This window comes from Piliocolobus tephrosceles, chromosome 11, assembly GCF_002776525.5.
Source record: "Piliocolobus tephrosceles isolate RC106 chromosome 11, ASM277652v3, whole genome shotgun sequence".
NCBI lineage: Eukaryota > Metazoa > Chordata > Mammalia > Primates > Cercopithecidae > Piliocolobus > Piliocolobus tephrosceles.
The window spans coordinates 6,294,131-6,320,012 of NC_045444.1; the positions used below are offsets into that span (position 1 = coordinate 6,294,131).

The 25,882-nt window shown below is 37.9% G+C and overlaps 1 protein-coding gene across 2 annotated transcripts in view; it reads left to right on the forward strand.

The window, feature by feature from the left end:
* The window catches only part of CNTNAP5 (contactin associated protein family member 5), an 872,320-nt gene that overhangs the window by 172,989 nt on the left and 673,449 nt on the right, over positions 1 to 25,882 (forward strand). For both annotated transcript variants that reach the window (XM_031936548.1, XM_023225607.3), the window contains exon 2: positions 11,134 to 11,238. In XM_031936548.1, coding sequence (XP_031792408.1) covers positions 11,134 to 11,238 — 105 coding nt within the window. The remainder of the gene's footprint in view (positions 1 to 11,133; positions 11,239 to 25,882) is intronic.

Here is a 25,882-nt window from a genome sequence, read left to right on the forward strand (position 1 = left end):
TTCTATCTCACACATTCACTCCTGCCATACCTTGCTTACTCATCAGACTTCAAGGCCCTACACAACCAGGCTCTCCTCCAAATGACTAGGTATCTCCCCAACTTGTTCAGAGTTTTGATTTCTTTACTTGCAAAATGAGAGGGTGTTGGAGGCTGAAACAAGTAAATCAGAGAGAAGATGCTTTGCCTACCCAGTTAATACTCTTGTGACCTTCATACCTGTGCCTCCTCATCTGTCAAATGGTCACCATCTTGGCTGTCCTTCCTGGCTGAGATGATTTTTGCAAAGCTCAAATAAAGAAAACATCTAGAAATCACACACATAGGAAAAATGGTAATGCCAATCTCATAGATATTCTCTTCAAGTGCTCACAATCTTGAACGCACTTCCCTGTGTGACTTGGAAACATAAGTCACTTTACTGTTGCCCAAACATTTTCCATTTTAGAGACCTGTACAGTTTCTACTCAGATTTTTTAGTCTTCATTTAAGACTGTCCTCCCCTTATCTAAACCTCTATTTTACCAGTAAGCAATTCTCTGTGGTCATCACTGTGAAATGCAATAAAAGTAGGAAAGTGAGTAAGATAGGGCCTCAAAGAGCTCAAGGACCCGCGTGCTACATCATCTTCAAAATAAACACCTGTCACTGAGTTGGTCCTCCTAGTAGAGGTGGAGTACTAGACACAAAAGACCCCATAAAGGAGAAAAGGAATATCTTGCCTGGAGAGATCAAGGAAGGCTCTGGAGTATTTTCATCCTGTGCATTGAGTGCATTGTTGATGAGTGAGCAAGGGGAAGGTGATGTGCAGGCATCCAAAACAGAGTCAGATATAAACACAGCCAATAAATTGGCAAATCCAAGCACAGACTGAGACATAAGGAGTGCCAGAAGATTAAATAACCAAGAGTTTGATCATGATGGGATATACAGAAGCAAGGAACTAAAATTTTATTCTGAAGGCATGGGAGACTACCAAACTTAGGTCAATGTCATCTTTCTTATGTCCTGAATATGGAATTCATTGCTCACCTGTCTTTGGGTAATTAAAAACCATCACCTTATGACATATTATGATTTGTCATCTGAATATAAATATATGTTTTCAGTCTTGTGACACTTATTATTATATTTATCTAAAGAAAGATGAGAAGCTTTAACTATGATTTGGAAGTCATCTAAACGTGGGACCATTTATCACCTCTTTTCTGTGTGTTATAAAGATATGTTAATTTTAGACATTGATTTGTGAGCTTCCCAGCTCTTCAGGAGAGCAAACTAGATTGTCAATAGAACTAGAAATACTGAACTAATTATTTATTCTTATTCTTACCTTCCTTTTTGTTCACCAGATCATGATGATTCCAATACAGTATGACTAAAGTTACAAAGTTCTCTCCATTCCAATTGTCATTGTTTTAGTTCAGGCTACCATTATCATATATATATTCTTTTACTATTCCAAATCCCCTGATTGGGTCTCTTAACACAGTCTCTTACCCTCAATACTCTATCTCCATCTCCACCCAAGACACTTTCCATACTGAAATTGGAGCAAACTTTCTAAAATACTAATTGGTGTGACTCTCTTGCCCAAAACAGTATTTCCCTGTTTTTATTTCATTTTGTTTTTAAACTACTTTGGTTCCTACTGCCTGTATAAGTGCAGAATTTCCTTCTTTTTAAGCTTATGATCTTCAAAACATGAGCTTGGGAGGCCCTATTTTAATATATTCACATTTTAAAAATAAATTATATATATGAACTAGAATGAAATTCAAACATTTTCTCCAGCCAGCTGTCCCACCCTGCCTCATCCCTTGAAAAGTTATATGAGGTCCATGCTTTCTGTTCCCTTTAAAAATCACCAGGTATTGTATCAGATAGCATGATGCATGATGCCTGGGACACTGTACTTAAGAAATATTTGTTGAATACAAGAAAAATGTGATAAAACTTAAAAAGTATACTGTGTTTGGTCTTGGAGCATAAGTAATGCGTAAACAACATAGCTCCTGGTACAGAATTATCCTCCACATTCTGAACAGATGATAAAGAAAGTGCTAAAAACCATGTGGATGGAAAAATTTTAAAAGATACAGTAGATGGTCTTGGGAATATCATTTTTCAAGGACAATAGTTGGAACTGGAGATGATGAGCTTAGAAAGCAATAGAAGATGAAGGCAACTTAAATTCATCTAGTTATGTGCCCATCATCGATTTAGATATTTTACATGAATTGTCGCTCTTTGTTCTCACAACAAGCCTGTGTATAGTTATCATCCCCATTACATGTAGAGAAAACTGAGATTAATTAACTTCCCAAAGGACACATAATTAGTAAGTTGCGGAGTCAGGATCTGAATTCAGACTGGGCTGGATTCCAATGTCTGGTCTCTTTGCAAATATACTAGTTTCCAACTAACACACACACACACGCACACACACACGTAAGCAGCCACATTATGATCTTGTAGGACCACTCCTTCTGTCTCTGGGCTGCCATTATTTTCTGATCTACAAACACCGATAAAGATCAATGTTTGTTCAAATTATCAGTACATGTTTATCCCATCCACTTCTAAATGTTTGGCATTGACCCCATTGGTTGTGCTACCAGCCAGATGGCCAGTACTCAACTCAAGCCTATCTTTCTAATCAGGCATTTTCCTAAGTTCCAATGAGCAGAATGAGACATACAGAGATGTTCATTTTTCTTTTAGAAACATTATGCCTAGACCCATGCAAGATGAAAAAGGTTTATAAATGTGTATGGATTGATTGAGCTACACTTTAAGATCATGGTTTCCTGAACAACGAGGATTTTCAGTGTAATTTAGAACCACTCAATGCAGTATCATGATTAGCTATTGGAAGTTTAGCCCCATTGTATTCAAAAAAGAATAGATATCTACGGAGAAAGACACGGTTCTAGAAGAGAAACTCTCAATTCTGAAAACTACTGAATAAACAGAAATTCCTTGGTTGCCTCCTTTCCCTCATCATATGGACAATGAGCTTTTTAAAATATAAAGACATCATCTCTACTTTTAATTTTTAAAAATGTCTACCTTCCATATTTTTTCTTTCTCCCAATCTTATCATTCAGTACCATCCAATTCATTCATTTACGTAACTTTTCTTCAGAACCAACAAATTCTGAGCATAATTTGGCACTCCTTTATAATGAGTGAGTGTGTGCATGCATGTGAGTGTGTTGTGAGAAGTGTTCATACATAGGGAGGAGGGAAATAGGGGTGTATAGAAGCAGAGTGAAATTTGTGGAAGCTTTTAAAGTAGGAAACATTTTATTTTTTCAAAGATTTGTGTTTTTTCTTATTAGTCTCCTATAAAACCCTTCAAAGTAATCCAGCCACCACTCTTAGCTTCTCATATTCCAGAAAATTCTAATTTTTTATTTATGCTTTTATTTATAATTATTTATTTATTTACCTTATATACCCAATATTATAAAAGGTTTAATAGCTTCCGATTAAGCTATGACACATTATTCCTAACCCTAAAGGTTTAACAGCTTTACCGTATTTGACGTTAAACACTGGCAGAGTGATGCCTTTGGAGGCACAGTCCTCAGCTTCTGACGAAGCCGATCCTAACAACAGGTCCCTTACTCCTGAACTTGGTCTTACTTTTTGATTCTTTGACCAACTTTCAGTACCACAAATGATTTCCTCAACTTTAGGATTAGCTGCGACCTACCATGTGTAAGTAATTCTGCTCTTTCATCCCCATGATGCCACCTCTGGAAGCCAAGCTTAAGGCTGGCATACCTGGTTAAGTATTTTTGAAGGAAACTTATTAAAAATAGGGTTTTTAAAAGATGGCTTAATGGGACTAGAGCTGGGTACTACTTGGCTCTGTCAGTGAGAAAACTAATGGAAAAGACCATTGCAAAAATTATGACATAATATTTGGATATCCAGAACTAGAATCAAATCGTGGGAAAGGTAAAATAAATAAGTGGAAAACTGAGAGATCATCCCAAGAGAAAACAACAATTCAACAGAATGGAACTTGTGTCTTTCATCCTTTCACTCAACAAAGAAGTACTGACTAATTTATGTAGTCTCAAATACTAAATACCAGGGCAAAAAAAGAAATCTGTCTAGCCTCACCCTTTATATTTGCACATCATTAGCTGATTATATTTGTCACATATGAAGGGCTCAGTTGTAAACAACATAACTCTTGGTACAGAATTACCAACTTGTTGCATTAGATTACATCACTGGTAAATTATATTCAGAGCATGAAAGTGAAAAGAATAAAGCAAAACAGTCTATTGTAAAAAAAAAACTATTTCTAACCTGAGAATCAAAACATAGCAAAAAAAAAAAAAAAAAAATTACTGGCAACACCAAAAATAAAAACATCAAAAATAACAAAACACTGCTTTCGTCTGAGCTGTAATCTGAGAAGAAAACAATTGAGGGAAGGGTATTTCAGAGCTGTTGAGTTTGGGCTCATTGTGGAACATCTGTGTACAGATGCTCTTGAAATTCAAAAAAGAAAAGAGCTATATTCACACAAAATTGTCAAATAGAGAGTGGTCTGCCATCATTTTAGAGTTTAGAAGCAGTTTTCAACTCAGGTTTTGTGCAGTCACTTTGACCTTGGTTCAAACCCTAGTTTAGATACTGCAGAGACTGTGAAATGGACAAAAAAAAAAAAAATTATAGAGCCCTCATTCATAGAATAAGGTGATGGTCTCCCCGTTGCAGCGGCTGCAGTGACTGTGAGCAACTCAGACAGCTGCACCAGGAGGCTCCCACGGAGTCAGGCCTGCTGCTGCTGCCTTATGCTTATGGGGTTTATGATGATATCCTCCCAGCAAGCCACTTACAAGCAGGAAATTAGTAACTCCAAATAAACTGTTTCCTAAAATCTTACGTAGAATTGCTTTAAAAGCCTGGAAAGAATTCCAGAGCCCTCTTGTTAATCCCTGGACAGGACTAACCCCCTCTTCTGGGTGTTCCCGCAGTCTACTCCGGCCCCCTCACCAGTCACTACCACAGTTTATCTCCACCATGTTTGATGAATTTACGACAATTACTTTTACTCTGCAAAGCTTGACAGAAATTTTGACACCTAGTATGTGCTCAATTAAATTGTGTTGATGAAATGAATGAACAATAACCCCTGCAGTTATAAATTTGAGGAATCTGAAATACGGGAAGGTAAAAAAGAGAATACATTACTAGGGCAGTCAGAAGGCTCAGGACTCCTAGATCCCAGACCAATGGTCTTTTGCATGTAATTGCTCATGAATGTAAGGAGCTTATTTCAAAAAATATATGGATTGTCTTTCAGTCCAAAGTAAATGATTGTTTTCTTGAGCTCAGGGTCTATGTATTTGACTGTATTCTGTCTTCTCATAGCAAGAAACACAACCATGAGTATTTAGCAGATGATCAAACAGCAACTTCTACATTAATCTGGAAAAGAATGTCAGGATAGAGAAGACTTGGCCTTCCTTTCGTGACTGATTTTAGAAAGCTGTATTTTTGGTCTACTAATTATGAAGTAATTTTTCTTTTAGGATTTCATCGTGAAGAAGGCGGGCAGGGTCAGATTCAAGAGTAATATTATAGTATTTATTTTTGTTGTTTTCTAAGTGAAATTATAGGTAACAAGGGAAAAAATAATTGAAGCAAAAGGCATGAGTTGTCATGTCTAAGCACTGTTGTAGGCACTCCACAAAATGCATGCTTTATATCTTTTAAACGAAGTAGGCCATTAAGTGTGCAATGCTAAGAGGAATTTTATCTCACCTATAAATACAAGTGAATCTTTTAAGCTCCAAATCCCCACATACAGACAATTTATTGTGGTAATCAAGACGATGCACACAATTTAACTTCAGTACCATCTGTAACTCTATTGGTATTCTAATAATAATGAATAAAAATATATGTTGGTAACAAAAAATGTTACTCGAAGTAGAATCATTTTAAAGAGTCAATGATAATTTCTCAAAAGCTGCGTAAATATCATATTTACTTAGAATTCTCTGTTTTGCCTTTACCTTGTAATTCATATGAAAGAAGACCTTTAGTATTTAACTGTATACATATATTGAAGAACATATGTCCCCTCTTCTTTGAATTGGAAATAACAAACAAAATGCTTTGTCCATGCAAATATTAATAAGGAAGTGAATGTTTCTTTTATTTGTCTCCTCTTACCTTTTTTCTTTTGCCTTTTTTCTGTTTGTTTGACTTCTCCCTCCCTGGGTGGGTAGGGTTTAGCTAGGGAAGAGTATTGAAGAAGAAAAGAAAAAAGGTGAAAAAAAAAAAAAAAAAAAAAAACAGAAGAGAAATTCAAATTATCCTGAAAGTTATACACTACTCTTCATCAATGTTTTTCTGTTGTCCAGGAAATAAAATAATGTCTTTCACTTTGCAGAAAAAAAGGTCATCCATTATAACAGTTGTTATGAATACTACTACTGCTAATGGTTACCTGCCTTCTGCAAAGGTGGCAGAGAACAGGACTAGTGGTCACCTACAAACAGTAAGGAAACCTGAGTTTTCCTTCCAGCTGGTCAAATAATTAACTGAATAATCTTGGGCAGTACTGTCATCTCCCTAAGCTCCCCCCATACCCTTATATGTAAAGTGAAAGGCTTGGAACCTATAATTTCAGAATTTTCTCCCGGTTCAGAAATCCTCTTAATCTATGAATCATATGCAAACAGGACTAGGAGTATTTAAACAGCTACTGGACGGAAAGAGCTAAGGTGCTTTTGGTTATACCCACAGAAGTAGATTTTTATTTGGGGGGGATGATGGGAGAGTGGTGGCCTTTACATTATAAAGAAAATGAGTACAGATGACAGCAAAGTTATTTGTTGAAGAAAAATGGGGAATCAAACACACATATGAATAAGGATTTGCATTTTTAAAATAGCCTTTTATTGCATCACAGTTTTGCTATAACTCTTTTAGAGAAAAGACCCATGAAGAAGCTTTTAAAGATCTCATTTTGAAAATATCCTACTAGGCCAATGCATCTGTGAAATTTGGTTCATTCTTGGAAAGTGATTCCTGGGAAATCAATATCGTTTATCTCAAGCTGTGTGTCCCATTGGAAGTGAATATGAGAGAAGCCTTTCAGTCTCTGATGATATTTATATATATTTTAATTCAAACACCTTTCTTCAGACCCCAGTTTCTTCACCCCTTCTTCTTTTCTACATTAAACACTGATGAATATTCACAAACACTTTTGGAGGAACGGAGCGATGGATTCAGCATTGTGCAGACACACTGTTAGAAGTCTGAGATGCACGTGGAGCCTGAAATTGAAGGAGAGCACGGTTTTGCTTATTGAAGGCTTCAGGGGCGTTGGGGGAGATAACGTTTTCTTTCCTTGCTCTCCAGCCACGTGCTGGGGGTAGTACTGACCCAGAGTCCACAACGCTGCAGACCTGCAGAGGAGAGAATGGAGGCACAATGTCGTCTTTATGCACGCACGTGTCTTCACCCATTTTATTCCCCCTCCACTTCACCTTCTCCTGTTCATCTGGCCAGTTGTAAACCTTTAATGTGAACGAGCTATCTATGACACCAATTTGTGGGCAAGTTTTGTGGCGAGAAAAAAGATCCAGGAAATAAAATCATCAAAATAATTTCTCTCAATAGTAGCAGATATTACCAGGCAATTCATACACTGCTTCCCATTCTCATTTTGGGCTTTATACTTAAAAGGGATTTTCCCATCTATTCTTATTCCATCTTTAAAATGACTCTATGGCTGGATATGGTGAAAATGACTCTTTATTTTGCAGACAGTGCAGATAAAGCTTAGTGTACCTGAATGTATAATCTGGAGTCATCCAATCAAGAGAAGAAGCAAATCTAGGAAAAAGGAATCTCCCAACTCTAACCCTCAATATGCTTCCCACTAATGCAGCCCATCCCAAATCACAAAACAAAACAAACAAGTTTTATTGTTCTCATTTACGCTAAATCATTCTTCCTTTGCTTTAAGAATCTGATACATATTTAAAATAATACAGACATTTGAATTTAGAACGATTTTATCATCAAACCCTTAACCCGTTTATGACTGAGGTTGCAATTTTTTGAATTTTCGCAATCAGACCCTGGCGATAACCTTGAGCAGTAGGATATAGATAAGTCTCACATACTTAGTGTTCCAATAATGGAACATTAGGCAAAAGTCAGCTTAAATTCCCATTTACTAGGCTAATTTCATAAGAGACTTGCTGTCTCATCAATGTAGGCAAGGTCGCCAAAGTGGTTCATGTGAGATAGAGGTGACAGAGGAAAAGATTTGTCTGCTCTGGGGAGTGGGGGGACTTTCTTCCTTTTAGATTTGAGATTTTCCCATTCTTATTACTTTTAGGGACAGGAGATCAAAAGTTCAGATATGTTTTCCATAAGCCACTGTTCAAATGCTTAGGGTCTATGAGGAAAGGACTGTTGAAAAATCTTCCTTGGATCTTTCCATTAGCATAGATTTTTTTTATGAATTTACTAATTTCCAAACTGGAACCACTGTCCCTAGAAGCTGAGATACAAGGCAGACATCTTTCAGAGGAGAAAACAGACAGTAGGGAATGTCAGTTATTGCCACAGGCTAATGGACTCTGGAAGCTTAGTTCTCCTGGAGGTCAGCACCTTATAATGGAGAGGATTGCACAGGTCTGGAAGAACAAAAACATATCACTTGCCTGAGAGTCTGGACTGACAGGTTCCAATTTTACTGGTTTGCTGTGATCATGGTGAAAGTCTCCTAAATTTTCTCATCAGTTTATTTATTTGTTTACATCTCTATATTTCTCAATGGCCTCTGAGCTCCTTGAGGTCTAGACTGTATTTTACCCAAACCTATCCTGATTGCCTCTCTGAGAATATGAACAAATATGAACAAAATGAGACTTTATAAGTATTGGTTGGACTGAATTAATTTGAAATGATTAAGTTACTTCTACTATTCCATGATCATTTTAACAATTTACATATGAATGCAAAGATTACAAACAAAAAAAAGGAGAAAAATAAATTCCAGAGTTGTTTCTTGAGCAATGTATGATTGAGTTGACTTGAAACATATACAGGGGTACAGTCAATTCTGCCACAACATAATATATGCATTTGTAAAAATGGCTTGCTAGGCCGGGCGCGGTGGCTCAAGCCTGTAATCCCAGCACTTTCGGAGGCCGAGACGGGCAGATCACGAGGTCAGGAGGTCGAGACCATCCTGGCTAACACAGTGAAACCCCGTCTCTACTAAAAAATACAAAAAACTAGCCGGGCGAGGTGGCGGGTGCCTGTAGTCCCAGCTACTTGGGAGGCTGAGGCAGGAGAATGGCGGGAACCCGGGAGGCGGAGCTTGCAGTGAGCTGAGATCCGGCCATAGTACTCCAGCCGGGGCGACAGACCGAGACTCCGCCTCAAAAAAAAAAAAAAAAAAAAAAAATGGCTTGCTAATTGTACAATGCAAACTTTATAAGAAAAGATTTAGGGGAGAAGTAGGGTTAGGAGTACAATACTCAAAAATTTCATCAGTCACACATAAAAGGCTATAAAAACCTAATAAAAGTAGTAGAAGAGTTGTATACATGCTAAATGTCTAATAAATACATAACCATTACATACAATAGCTATAGTACTTTACCTTAAAAAGAGCTACAACTTTCCTGTGGAAGTGGGTGTCAGAAAAGCTGTGATTTCTTGTTAAGTGGTAGAGAGAGTGTTGCCTGAAACAGGAGGATGGTTATACCTACACATCTGGATGGGTGAGGCTTAGAAGGCTCCTGTGAATGTAGATACCACTTGATGCTTAAGGCCTATGTGTGTGTTTGTGTGTGTGTGGTTTGTATGTTTCTATGGAGCTCACTTTTTTTCTTGCGTTCATCTGAGGCTTCTTGATGACAAACCAGGCATACACATATGCAAGATCTACATTATGTTGAATATAATTTAATAAGTGATTATTATATATCGTTTTCTAATATATAAATAATGCAACAAATGTGTGCGTTTATACAAGTGCTTTGAGGTGTATATGCACCTTCTGTCACCTGCATCTTCTGCCAGAGGTAAAATGGTACTGATCTGCTTTCTATTCGCCAAAAGACCGTGACTGCAGAGAAACCATATCTGCGATTTTTATGTTATTCTTCTTCAGTGAGAATTTGGCTCGGTTTTGTATTTGTCAAACACCTGAAAATATTTTTCAACATTTGTATTTGGGAAAAACTCAAAATACACTTTGCCAGTTGATTTTTAACACACTTAATGACCAATAATTTAATCCTTATGTTTCTAATTAGTTTTTCTGCAATTAGCTAAAATACTACTCTCTAAGAATTTGCTGAATAAACAAGCTTAATCCTATGTAAATGTTCTTAAAAAAAAAAAAAAAGGAAATCAAACCAATTCTTCCTGAGAGCCTTTACTACCATGAAGTTTACTTTCAAACTAAATGGCATATTTTAAATTTGTTTTGCCTGAGGTATGTCTAGATTTCATGAAGTCATTGTTCAATGTCCTATAAAATTAAATGTGTACAAGACAAAAAATAGGAAAAGAATGTTGGTAATATTATGCTGATTTTTTTTTTTTTTTCTGAGACGGAGTCTCGCTCTGTCGTCCAGGCTGGAGTGCAGTGGCCGGATCTCAGCTCACTGCAAGCTCCGCCTCCCAGGTTCACGCCATTCTCCTGCCTCAGCCTCCCGAGTAGCTGGGACTACAGGCACCCGCCACCTCGCCCGGCTAATTTTTTTTTGTATTTTTAGTAGAGACGGGGTTTCACCGTGTTAGCCAGAATGGTCTCGATCTCCTGACCTCGTGATCCGCCCGTCTCGGCCTCCCAAAGTGCTGGGATTACAGGCTTGAGCCACCACACCTGGCCTACTTGACATTTTTAAACTTAATTTTCCCTATCTGTGAAAGGAAACCAGACCTGTCCTTCAGGGGTGCTGTGAGGAGTAGATGCAGTAACACATGGAAACAGGGAGTACCTGACCTTGTTCAGAGCAGGTGGTTAATAAATGATGGTAATTTCTCAACTTCTCTTCCCATGGAATATTTCTTGCTAATAGAATCTGGTCTCTCTCCCTCTCTCCTCCTATCATTATAGATAACTGTGATGATCCACTAGCATCCCTGCTCTCTCCAATGGCTTTTTCCAGTTCCTCAGATCTCACTGGCACTCACAGCCCAGCTCAACTCAACTGGAGAGTTGGTAAGTAGGCTGACTGAAATCCTAATGCCAAGCACTAAATAACTACACGGTGGGTAGATGGAGGAAAGTGAGCACTCTCAAACACTGAAATCATGTCCAATGGCAGTCCTCAGGAAAAGATTTAGGAGGAGAGGAATGAAAATCTAATGTAAGCATACTTCCATAGCATAATAGTCATTCAAAGTATGCTGACTCATGTTCACCCAAACCATAATATCCTTTTTGATTATCATAGGAGGTCTTTGTGAAAATTACTTTATAAAAAGCATTTGCTTTCAATAACTTTAATTTTACTTGAAAATTGATATTGCTGATTTTTAAAATACAAAAATACTATTAATTAAAAGTTAGAAAAGATAAACGATCTGTTATTCTACCATCTAGAAATAACTGTGGTTAAGTATATGGTTTGTATCTTTAAAATCTGTGTAAAGTAAGAGCAGGCCCTTAACTAATCTCTCATATGAAATGTTGTTAACAAATACGATGTTGGATATCTAGGCAGATATGTTTTAGTCAGATTTAGATGTTGACTTTTATAATGCATAGATGCATAGGTAGATAAATACTGAAAAAGATTTGAATTATTTCAATCTTAAGCACTTTTTAGATATCTGATAATATTTTAATATCTACTGAATATTATAAACTTTTTCTAGGTGACGAAAAGCATGTATGCAATTTAAAGAGAGCTACTGATCTATTAGAGTTTATATTATTTAATTTTGACTATACTTTCCGTTGATATCTTAAGTAGGTTACTTTAGTAGGTTTTTGCAACATTGAACCATCTTTGCATTCTGGAATAAGTTCTAATTGGTGGTGGTTGTTGTTGTTTTACATGCTAAATAATTTAATTTGTTAACATTTTAATTTATAATTTTAATCTCCATTATTAGTGAGATTGATCTATAGTTTTTGCTTGTATGTTTGTTTGTTGTTTGTCTTGTACCTCATTTCACCAATTTTCTATTAAAATGGAATTCGTAATTTAAAAGTTAGCAAGTGTCAATGTTTTGTTGAGAAAGCTGTTTAAGAATAATATTCTAAAAACAAAAGAATGGCCAAAGATTCAACAGGAAAATTTCAATTATAATTTTGTAATAATGTCCTTTGCTGAATACTCTGTGCCAAAAATTTGATTAAGCATTTTAGTTTTATTATTATATGTAGTCCTCACAAAGCTGTTGTAAGCATTATTACCTTTTACCTTCAGATAGGGTTCCTGAGGCATCAGTTTCCCAAGACAGCAAAACTAGAAAGGAGAAATGCTTGGATTCAAACCTAAGTTATCTGAATTCAGAGTTCGTGTTTCTCCTAATCCCGTTAACAAATTGCTTGACTAGTACAGATTGAAAAGGGATGTAGCAGCAAGAAAAGAAAGTTACAAACTAATCAATCAACCACAGTCCAAATGCGGGCTATGCCACTTAGAAACTCTCTGACAGTATACAAATCACTTACCTCTCCCGACCTCAGATTTTTATCTGTAAAGTGGCCCAGGAATGTCTGCCTTGCAACATTATGTGTAGATTAAGACCAGACTTGCATATCCAAAATATCTTTCTTACAGCAGGGTAGAGAACTGAAATGGAGCAGGAAGCCCACTTTCCATTTCAGGAAGAAACACAGGTTGGCAGAATTTAACACGGTTTCCAACAGAGCTTCCAGAGAAAGGATTTGTCTCAATCCCACCCAAATTGTGTGGCAGCAGAAAGCAATTACTGCCTAATAGCTCCTGGGCAGTTTCTGGGGGAAGCTATGGGTCTGATCGCAGGCCACATCTCTCCCTGACCCAGATATTGAGTGAGTACAAGTGTCTCTGCTCCAACTTATTATAATTGTTCTGCTCACCGGGGAATTTGAGTGCCTGAATCCAAGGCTAGCATGAGTGTACAGAAAGGTTCATTTTTCTTCGGTTTCCCAACAAGAGTCTAAATTAGGAAGGCCAAGCAGAAGACATAGTGATAAAGTTGGGATGCACTGACCTAGAACTCATCCTCTAGTGCATATTCCAAGACGCCCAAGGGGGCAGCCTCTCCTTTACTCAAGGAGGCCCAACCATGGCCCTCAGCAGGAATTAAACGCTGGCTCAGGGAGATGTGAGATCAGTGGTTCTCATCCCAGGGCTGTGCATTTGAATCACCTAGCGAGCTTTACAAGGAGCATTGCCTGAGCCCATTTCATCCTATATTCTGAATTAATTGTCTTGGATGTGACCCAAGCAAGGATATTGATAGTGTGAATAAACAAAAGCTTTCCAGGTGATTCTAAAATGGAACAAGAGTTGCAAATTGCTACATTGGAGGAATTAATGAGTAAAAAATCCTTCTATTAATAATTATTGAGTACCTAGTATTTGTCAGGCACTGTTCTAGATCCTTGACACATAGTTGGCACAAATAGGCACAAACAGTATTCATAAAGAGTGACATGGATAATACCATTACCATACAATTGCAAACTGATCGACAGCTAACATTTGTCATTAGTAATAGTATCAATACAATTATGTTGTTAAATATGTCCAGATATCTATGTATACTATAATAAACCATGTATATATGTTATGTGATATATATGTGTATATAATATATAGAGTAAAATGTATACATATGCACACACATATGTAGTTGAATATATACAGTCAGAGTCTCTCATATAGAAAGAGGTGGATAAATACATGGTTGGTTACATAAATATATTCATATGTAGTAGGATGAATATGTATGTTTATATAGATAGAGACAGTAACATATACATGCATATACAATCATGTACAAATATATACATGTGTGGTATACAGATATATTAAGATAAAACTCAAAAGTCGTTATATTAATGCTATTAAGAACAGATTTTGTTTCATTAGTGGAAAAATATAAAATTTAGAAAGTTAAGAAGAAAACTTATAATTTTTGTTTATATTGGAAATATCAGTATAAAGTACTGATTTATTTTCTTCCTTTTAAGACCAAACTTACATCCTGTCTATCCACTGACATGGCTTAGAAGCAATTATAACACTGTCTCAATGAACACTCCCTTTTAATGTGTCTTCCTTTAAAACTTCTCTTTTGTTTTACAAAGACATGAAATATATCCAAAAGAGCAAATTGTACCACATGGTTTGAAATCTCAGATGCTCTCAAATATAGGTGCAGATGTAAAGGAGCATCTCTCTGGATGGTGAGATTGTGTGCCTAAGAATTACACCCGTCCTCTTCCCCCGGTTGTAAGCTGATGCCTGGCAGCACACAACTAAAAATCATTAACACCACTATATTGAGCACTTCCTATAAGCCCTCACTGTCCCGAGCCCTTAAGGTACACCAATTCTATACTCACAACTGCCCTTTATGTAGATGTCATTGTGATCTCTGACTCATAGGTGACACAGAGAGGAAAGCAATGGCCATGCCAGGCTTTCCCCTAAGTGATCTGAATCCCATGGCCATGTTATTGGCCACAGCACCACAACACTGTCCTGCCCAGAAAGCCAGAATAACTTCAGTGTTTTAGACAGGGAAAGCTGTGTGTCATTTTTAATAGTTCACTTACTTCCTTCCCTCCTATGTGATTGAGGTATAATTGACAAACAAAACTGTATACATTTATAGTGTACAAAGTGATGATTTGATATATGTATGCATTTTGAAATAATTACCACAATCAAATCAGTTAACATATCCATCACCTCATATAGTTATTCTTTTCTTTGTTTTGTGGTGGGAACACAAGATCTACTCTTAGCAAATGTCAAGCATACAATAGAATATTATTAACTATAGTCACCGTGCTGTACAATTATATCCAGAGAGTGTACTCATTTTACAAGCACAGGTTTGTACCTTGACCAACATTTCTCCCTTTTCCTCACACCCCAGTCCATGGCAACCACTGTTCTACTCTCTACTTTTCTGAGTTCAACTTTTTTCAGATTCCTCATATAAGTGAGATAATGCAGTATTTGTCTTTCTGTGCCTGGATCATTTCACTTAGTACAATGCCCACTAGCCTCATCTATGATGTTGCAAGTGGCAGGTTTTCTTTTATATGGATGAATAATATTCCATGGTATATATGCCACATTTTTTATCCCTTTATTGATCAGGAAACACTTAGGTTGCTTCCGTTTCTTGGCTGCTATGACTAATGCTGCAATGAACATTGGACTGCAGATATCTCTTTCAGATACTGATTTCATTTCCTTCAGATATATACAAAGTAGTGGTATTACTGGATTTTATAGTAGTTTCAATTTTTTTAGAAACCTCCATACCATGTTTTATAATAACTATACTAATTTACATTCCCGACAACAGTGTAAAAGAGTTCTGTTTTCTCCACCTCCTCACCAACATTTATCTCTTCTTTATAAGAGCCATCCTAATGAGTGTGAGGTGACAGCTCATGGTGGTTTTGATTTCTATTTTCCTGATGATTAGCGGTGTTCAGCATCTTTCGTGTGCCTGTTGGTCATTTGTATGCCTTCCTTGGAAAAATGGCAATGTAGTCCTTTGCTCATTTTTTGCTCATCGTTTTAAATTGGGTTGTTTCTTTGCTACTGAGTTGTACTTGTTCTTTAAATGTTTGGATATTAACCCCTTACGAGATACTCGGTTTGTAAATATTTTCTTCAATTTTATAGGTTGCCTTTAATTATTTAAATGCTTTTTCTTTTTTGTACAGAAGGTTTATAGTTTGATACAGTCCCACTTGTTCATTTTTGTCTTCATTGTTTGTGCTTTAGATATCTTAGCCCATTTCAGTTTCTTATATAAGAATAGCTAAAACTGGGTAATTTACAAAGAAAAGAAATTTATTTATTACAGTGATAGAAGTTGAGAAATCCAAGGTCAAGGGGGCCGGATGTGGTCAAGGTCCTCTTGCTTATGGAGACTCTGCAGAGTCTTGAGACAGCACAGGGCATCATACAGCAAGGTGGCTGAGTGCTCTAACATGTTAGCTCAGGTCCCTTTTCTTCATCTTATAAAGCCACCAGTCCCACTCCCATGACAACCCATTAATCCATCAAATCATTAATCCATTAATTAGCAAATGGATTAATCTATTCATGAGGTCAGAATACTCATGAACTAATCAATCACCTCTTAAGGGCTGCACCCTTAAGAGGTGAGCACTTTATGTAGGTGTCATTGTGATTTCTGATTCATAGTTGACAACGAGTTGTTGTTCATAGCTGACAAAATGAGTTTCACAGGACAAACATTCAAGTTAGAGCAGTGTCATATCCAAAAAAGTATCATTTACTTTGGAAAGCGATGAGCAATCACTCTGAGTATGCTGGTTATTTCTTCACTCTGCCTTGTTCAATACACTGGGCCATATTTTATAATATTCTGCCTCAACACTTCAACTTCCAGCATGTTCTCCTCCCTAACATATTTGCTAATCGATGCAGTCACAATGGCCTGCTTTATTTAGCCTCATTCTATTCTCTCTTCCAAGAGGGTTTGGTGAACCTGCCTCCTTCAGCTCTACCACTCAACACCAAATCCGTCCCCTTCTAAATGTTTAAACACCAGATTTTACACACACTCTCTCTCTCCGTCACGCACACTCACAAACACAAACGTGTGTTCAGAATTACATTTAAACTCTTAAAGAGCAGGTACTAAGATATATATATGTACTATCTTAATCCCCAGGTAATAGTTTAAAATAGGTGAGCAATAAATACTTGTCAAAGTATAATTTTCAATAAGTTAAAAACATAGCTCTCATACAAATATAAACTCATAGCTCTCATACAAATATAAACTCAGCACATCGTGTGTCTGTGTTTGTGTGTGTGTGTGTGTGTGTGTGTGTGTGTATTAAACATATTAAGGCAAGAACCAGTAAAATGGTAAAGCTAATTCAAAGAGTATTTTTGGGAACTGCATATTCAGAGACATTTGGTGAGAGTAGGGGGAGGTAGAAGAAAATAATATTGGAATGAAATTACTAGGCAGATACAAAACTAGTTAATGTATGTGTTAGTCAAGATTCTCCAGAGAAACAGAACCAATGGGATATATACACACACACACACACACACACACACACATATACACACACGTATATACATATACACATATATATGAAATTATTTATTATGAAAATGGGCTTACATGATTATGGAGGCCAAGAAGTCCCACGATATGCTGTCTGTAAACTGGAGAAGAGGGAGGCTGGTGGTGTAATTCAGTGTGAGTCCAAAGATCTGAGAACTAGGGGAACTAATGGTGTGACCCTCCATCTGAGGTCCAAGGTCTGAGAAATTAGGGAACCACTGGTATCAGTCCCAGAGCCCAAGGACCCAAGAAGCTGGAGCTCTGATGTCCAGGAGCAAAAGAAGATGAATATTCCAGCCCCAGGAGAGAGACAGAAATTCCCTTTTTCTCTGCCTTTTTGTTCTATCTGGTCCCTCGGTGGATTGGATCGTGTCTGCTCACATTGGCGAGGGTGAATCTTTCTACTGATTCAAATGTCAATATTTTCCATAAACACCCTCACAGATACAACCAAAAATAACACTTTACCAGCTGTCTGGATGTCCCTTAACCCAGTCAACTTGACACCTAATACTAACCATCACAATGTCTTACAGGGTTATAAAACTTGGGGGTTATATCTTCTCTATTGGACACACATTTATAAATTAGCATGTGACAACTTCACAGTACCTAAGCTCTACTCACCCAGGAACTAGCCAAACTAAATGACAGGTGCGTTTTTCTGGAGAATTAAATAATTGTTACGTGGATTTGTTTAAAATTGCTCCAGGATGATGTTGAAAGATCATACTATATTTTCTTACGATTTCAAAGCTTTAGATAGTGTTTTCTTAACACGCATGTATTCATTGGTTTATTTATCACCGTAATTAGTGAACTTCTCCTACTCTACACCATTCAGTCTTCCAACACTCTTGTCAAGGAACATCCCGGTATCTCACTGGGTATCCCACTCAGGATGAAATTTAAATGGTAAAACCCATGACTTTCAGAGCATCAAATCCCCCTCAAAAGGATGGAGTGTACTCAATAAAATCCTTGTACCTCATCGCTGCTGAACTATTTCACACTGACGAGCTCCCCTGGGAGTTTTTGGACACCACTGAAAATTGCTGAGTCCCTTGATAATTATATGAAACCTTGGCAAGCACTGAACATAAATGACGAGGGAACACTTTCCCCCAACATGTACTCAGAACTCAGGTAGACACACGTCTGCCCCATACCCAGGAAGAAAGTGTGCACAGCTGATCAGTTTGCCATAGCAGGAGAAGAGACCAACTCAAACATTTAAATAAAGACTGAAGGAAAAACGTGCTGGGCAAATGTTATCTGACAAGCTCCCCAAACCCTGAGTAAACCAAGTTTAATGAGTTCCATCAAAAACAAACTATTATTTCTGAGAGAAAACACAACCTCGGAAATAGCCGTTGGCCTGTAGGTATTGCTGTGTCAGTCAAGGTGTGGGCAATCCAGCACACGACGCAGGGATTAATAGTTAAAATCCAACTGTAATAGTCTCCATGCTGCTATCTCATCGATAGAAGGGATTTGCCAAATAGAACGTTTGTTCTCTCACTTCCACAAACGCTTCAGCCTTCATCTCATCACACACAAAGAAAATGAAAAGCAAGGAAGAGAACTAATTACTTTTGGAAAAAAGAAAAAAGAAAAAAAAAAAACATGACAAAATACATTAAGCTGGAGGTCAGATCACCATTAACTTAGGTTGCCAAGTCAATCTATATAATTGTGGCTTAGGATGGTTCAGTCTTTGTCAAATGTGATTTGTTTTGTGGCAAGAAAGCTTTTGATCTGGGTATTAGAGTCAGCTGGGCTTCGGAGAAGCACTTACTGTCAGCAGGAAGTACAGAGGCTGGTGGTATAGCATGAAGCCACGGAGTTGTGGGTTAGGCCTTCTTGAAAATGAGGGGGAAGGATTTAAGTTACTTTAGATGATTAAAAGGAAATAGAAATAGACGTCTTTGGCCCCATGAGAGGAGAGGTTTGTATTTTTCTATCGCATGTGTGTGTGTGTGTTTTTTTTTTCCAAATAGAGTTTGAAAACAATTATGTTTATCATTTGTTCCTTGAAATTTTAATCCATCTTCCTCATTCAATATATTTTTTGAGATGCTTGCCTGTGTAAGTTGAGATTGTGTGTTTCTAGAATGACAATTTTGTTGCCATGGAGAATTTGATTTCTTATGTCAAGGCATTTTCAGCTTCCTGGGTTCAAGGATGGATAAAAAGATTTAAAATCCTTACCTCCTGCTTTGGCACAGATTCCATGCACACTTACCACCCTCCTTACCACTTCCTTGGGCAGCACTGGTTACAAAATGCTAAGGACCCTAAAGGTCTTCTGAAGTTGGTTTTCATGTTGATGTCATCAGACCATCCATGAGGAGATTAGGGTCGAGAGCAAGCAGAAATCAGGGTTCATTTGCACAATTAGCATATCAGCTGTCCAGGGACTTGTTCCAGAGTTCAAAGTGAAAATCCTGGGAATCCAATTTCACAAGCAACACTACAACGTCTGCTCTCTGGAGACAACATGAGTCTTCTATCTGGATTTATTAAGCCCCACAGAATATAGATCTAATCTACTCTGTTTTATTTATACACACACACACATGCATATATATATATATATTTTTTTTGGAAATGGAGTCTCACTCTGTCACCCAGGCTGGGATGCTGTGGCATGATCTCAGCTCACTGCAACCTTTGCCTCCCAAGTTGAAGCAATTCTTCTGTCTCAGCCTCCTCAGTAGCTGGGACTACAGGTGCACGCCACTATGCCCGGCTAATTCTCATATTATTAGTAGAGACGGGGTTTCACCATATTGGTCAGGCTGATCTTAAACTCCTGACCTTAGGTGATCTACCTGCCTTGGCCTGCCAAAGTGCTGAGATTACAGGCATGAGCCACTTCGCCCAGCCTCTAATCTATTTTAAAAGACAGTAAGCTATGCAGAAATCGGTCACTGGATTACTCCCTCTCCCTGTGAACCTCCCTTCTCTCTTTTCAGCACCTTTCCTTTCTTGTGTCCTGTCCTAGCTGCCCCAGGCATTGGACAAATCTATGCTTTCCTCTGGTGCATCACACTCTCCCTTCCCACTCGAATTGTGTATGGTGGGTAGAAGCTGGGACATCCACCAGGAGCTTGTTACAAAGGCAGAATCTTGGCTTTGACCCAGAACTCCTGGATCAGAACCCATGCTTTAACAGCTGGTGCATCTGCAAATTGAAATTTGAGATGCAGCATTCTAGAGTATCATTGAACCTTTTGTTCTTTCAATTCTCACCTCTATGACTTACTTACTCTGGATCTTAGGGGTAGGAGAGAGTAGAAAAAGAAGGAACCGAGTCGAAAACTTTGGTTCTTCATTTCTATCATCACTTTAGTACTCTGGTATTTTTCTCATTTTTTTAAGATGGGGAAACAGTGTCAGAGAAGTTAAGTCAGTGGCCCAAAACTACACAGCTGATTTTAGTAGGACTTGAATTTGAATCTAGGTCTGCTACCCCTCATTAATCAATTTCTTTATTGATGTTGATGTGAGATCTTAGCCTGAATAAAGGTGCTCTTGACATAATTAGCTCTCAGGTAATTTTGGTATTCCCCTAGAGTTCTCAGTATTTTAACCAAAAGAAAAGATTTTCAGACATCAAGGAAGAAAGAGAAATCTATATATCTTCCCTTTTGAGTGCCCCTAAAATCTCAATGTGGCCTAATATGCCTGAGGGAAAAACTAACCTTGACCTGGATATTTCAACAATGCACTAGGCCTCTTTTACTACCACAGCTATAGATCATCGAAAGATACAGGACAAAAACCTTCTGCTATTTAACAGGAACCTTGGGACCCTGTCTCAGATGGAGACAAATCCAATGTGATAGCCCTCTATTCAGGCTGGCTAATTGCAAAACCACATAGGAGGAGAAGGAAGGGGATTGTAGAAAATTTTTTTTTGTCTAATAATTCACAGATTTAAACATCACCATTTGGCACACACACACAAAAAAAGTTCCAAGAAAGAAGCGAAATCCATGTACTTCATTCTTTACTTTTTTTTTTCTTGATTGTAAGTCACTTCCTTTGATGGGCCAGGTTGAGATGACCTCTAAGTAGCACTCCATGAAATGCAGAGAGCCAGCACTTTCATGTTTCTAACACTTTGCAAAGAGACAAGAGCTTCTTTCATTCATTAGTTCTTTGAATTTACCTTACAGCCTTGTAACAAAACTGTAAGAATAGAATTAAAGCATGATTATTAGTGACTTACATTTGTCTAGTGATTGGCAGTTTACAACAGCAGTTTACAATGCCAGTTTACAATGTTTTAAACGTGTGTCACATTTAGGAGGAAATAAGATATGTTCAACTAGAACACTGTGTGGTTCTTTGTCTAACCAGGAATAGTTAGAAGGAGTCTACTGGATATGTTGTTGGATACTGGAGTCTTCTTCTCTGGAAGAAGTCTTTCAGTTAAACATCGTGGACATGTCCTTAAAAAGATGAGTTAAGGTTTACAGGATTCACCATGAGAAGTGAAAATGGTAACATATAACAAATGCCAAAGAACCAGAAAATGGAAGTTAATCTTTAGTTCATCTGTCTCCAGATTTTCAATTTGAAGACTTTTTCTTTTATGGTGATGTCCTCCTCATTTCTCCTTTTGAGTATCTCACTCCTTGCTTATTCCAGTTATATTCATCTATGCAATTGGTTGATCATGTCTGGACTTTAATTTTCTAGCCAATGAACATGTTGCATTACAAATCCAGATTTTATCAAAGAACTTTTATCATTTGTTTTGCTAAGGACTGGCTTCTAATGAATCTTTTCTACAAAAATATCCACAGCAATCAGAAAGCGTTCTGGGGTATCTTTATTAGTGTGCTTCTCTGTGTAAATAACAGAATCCAGCTCACACTGGTTGAAAAATATTAAATTATTCAGGTAAAGATTGAAAAGCATTCATATTTCTATTTCCAGAACAGGGTGGTTATAAGAGTCTTTACCCTATAATACTTTATTAAGCTAAACATTCATTTTGTGAGACTTTTTATATCTGTGGGATTTTTTTTTCATTACAAAAGGATTAAAGGAAAAAATTATTAAAAACAAAAGGAAATTCTCAAAAAGGGCAGGTTCCAGGGCTGGCAGATTTAATTCAACAATACCACCCTCAGTGGCAGCGTTGTCCTGGAACTGATAAGCCTGCCCAACATCTCAGCCAGATTTACAACGTTCTGGGAATCAATGAGACCACGAGCTCCTGTGGCTTGTTTTTTTTTAGGCTATCAGAGTGTGAGCCCTGAAATAGCAGCAGAATGAACATCTCCTAGGAACTTGATAAAAATGTAGATTATCTAGACTCACACCAACCTACTAAATTAGGAATTCTGGCAGTAGAAACCTATGTTTTCCCAAGTTCCTTAAATGATTCTGATGCTCACAAAAGTTTGGGAACCACTTCTTAGAGCACTGAAACTCTTCAAGGACTCAAGGACCCGGGATCACGCTTTCCTATTTCACCAGCTTCCATAACTTGGTCATCCATCCAGTCCTGAAACAATCACAGTCAAGGAGGATGAAATTACCATCGCTGAATTTAGATTAATCATCTGATATGAAGTAAGAGAATAATCAACCGTGTCTATAAATATTCATTCTATCCCTTTCTCTCTCTCTTTCTCTCCTTTCTCATTCAGAGTAATGCAATATGATACATTCATATTTAATCATTTTGTGTCCATAGTTCTGATGCCTGTGAGTTTATATATATTTATATATATATGTGTGTGTGTGTGTGTGTGTATATATATATATATATATATAATTTTATCCTTGATATGTTAGACACTAACCATACTATTTTTATAGAACTAGGGAAATTACCTGTCCAAAGTCACAAGGTGGAAAGTGACCTTTTAAACTCAAAAACACCAGAATTTGCCCAGACACTGTCTTTTAAAAGAAAATTACACCAAGAATCTATAAGTTAAATGTGGTATGCTCAACTGTGCATAAAGTATATTGCTCATGAGAAAAAACATGTAAGTGGTAATGTCATCAATATGAGATCTGCAGTTTCAAATCACTTCCAATTCCAGTTGTCCCTTTTCCCTTTGATAATCTTGGTAGAGTAATTTTTCTCTATATGCCTAAAAACAGGAACAGTGTTTTACCTTGCTGCTGAATCTCATACAGTGTTTTACCGTACTGCTGAATCTTCTGCACTGCTTTACTCATGGCAAGAACTCAATAATTTTATATATATATATATGATCAGGTATACATAATCCACTAGAATCCACTAACAATCTCTTAGGCCTGAGCAGCAGATAGGCAGAGTTGGACTGTATTGATTTGCCAAGTTAAAATGGAACTGAGCTTCTACTCATTTTATAAGAGAAATTTTACAGCAGCACTGGCCAATAGAAAATGCTGCAAGGATGGAAATATGTATAGCTGTGCTATGCAAGGTATCCACTAGCAGCCCATGGCTATTGAGCATTTAAATGCGGCTACTGTGACTAAGAAATTCAATTTTTAATTTAAGTGAAATTTAAATTTAAATATTCACTACCATATTGAACAATTAGTTTTAAAGTCTTTAAGTTTTATATACATGACCCTCCCATCCAAGTTTTTTAAAACGCCTGGGTGTTTTTATCCACACATGAATCAGCCCTTGGTCTGTAGGGGTCATGAATATGGAATATCCTTCTTGGGACTGAACTCCAATTCTTCCCAGCTCAGACTGCCCTTCTGCCAAATCCCCTCACTTCTTTTATAACTTCTGAACTGTGAAACAGGCAGCAGACCTCCTTCCGTGCTCCATTAGGGCCTTGATTGCTCCATTTTTCCAAAGGGAAGATATTTATTGGAGGACATCAGCAAAACTGTCTGAGTACTGAGCATCTTTCAAAATAATAACACAGCTTTCTCACCATAGACACTGACAGACACACCAGTGTGAAGCCAGGTGCACACACTGTCTCAGAGGCTGTTGGTGCTCATATCTTTCAGACTTCACCATTTCAGCCAAAAGCCAGCATCCTGGAAGCTGAGCAGAGACAGGGCTTCTTGGGGAAGTAATTATTGGGGCGGTGCTCTCTGGAGATAGGGCATGAGGGAAGCAGGATAAGGCAGAGGGGAAAGCTAGCAAGGGTATAGTCTCCACTGAGTCAAGGTTCCTTCAGCTGCCACATCAGACTACACTATAAAGTCTGTCATTGAGACACTGGGACCAGCCTTTTGAACTTTGTATCAGTCGACACTCGCTGAGCTGGGGACAGGGGAAGTGACAGCTCCCAGGCAAGAAGGCTTTTCTTTGGCCAAGGACAAATCTCCGGAAAAGGGGATAGTTCTAGCTGTCATCTAGCACCCACGGCTGGAGGATGAATTCGCCTGCTGGAGAGGCAGAGGTTGCAGTGAGCTGAAATCACGCCATTGCACTCCAGCCTGGGTGACAGGAGCAAGACTCCATCGAAAGAAAGAAAGAAAGAAAAAAAAAAAGAACAGATTAGGTGTGAAAATGCTATGTTGCTGTGTGTGTGTATGACACTTTTAACTCCAGTTAGTCTTGGACTAAATGTACTCTCTTTTTTTGAAAGACAGTTATGAAATATCACTTTGCAGAGACCTGTATATAATCCGTTTTGTGCCCATTTCCAATGTGTGACATCAGTCAATTCTCATTTCCCTTTTTGAGTTAAAAGTGGAAATAAGTGTAGAAACTGAGGAATTTCTGCATTTTCTACTGGTTATTCTGCTTCATGCTCACAGCCTATCCAAGTGTGTGCAGTTTGGAATGCAGGATTAGCAGTAAGTGTCTTAGTATAAAGAAGTGAGCATGGAGTGACTGGAGGAGGCAGGAGATCTGGTTTCATTTCGTTTTGTTTTTCTTACTTAAAACTTTGCGACTGGGCATGGTGGCTCATACCTGTAATCCCAGCACTTAGGGAGGCTGAGACGGGCAGGTCACCTGAGATCAGGAGTTCGAGAGCAGTCTGGCCAACATGAAACCCCGTCTCTACTAAAAATACAAAAATTAGCTGGGCGTGGTGATGCACACCTGCAATCCCAGCGACTCGGGAGACAGAGGTGGGAGAATCGCGTCAACCCATGAGGCAGAGGTTGAAGCGAGCCGAGATCACATCATTGCACTCCAGCCTGGGCAAAAGAGTGAGACTCTGTCTCAAAAAACAAAACAAAGCAAAACAAAAAAACCCAAAAATCTTTGCTTAGAATTCTCCATACAAGTCTATTCTTGCTTTCTTAAGATGTTGGTTCCTATTGAAACCTCAGGCAGGGACTTGAAATTAGAAGGACTGTGTTGGAGTGCAGTCTTTAGCCATACATCTGGGTTAGCTACTTGGCCCATTGAGACTGCTTTGAAAAAATTTTTAAAATGCTACTGCTGATTTCCATGAGAATCAACTGAGATACCGGAAACAATATCAAGGTGAATTATGTTTCTAGTGAGAATTGCTCTTATGAGGAAGCAGGAGGACGAGGACCTGAGGGATGTGTTGGTGCACTTGAGAGACCACTTAGAGCCCAGGGAAGACTTGGGTGCTGGATCCAGGTTTCCTGCGTCT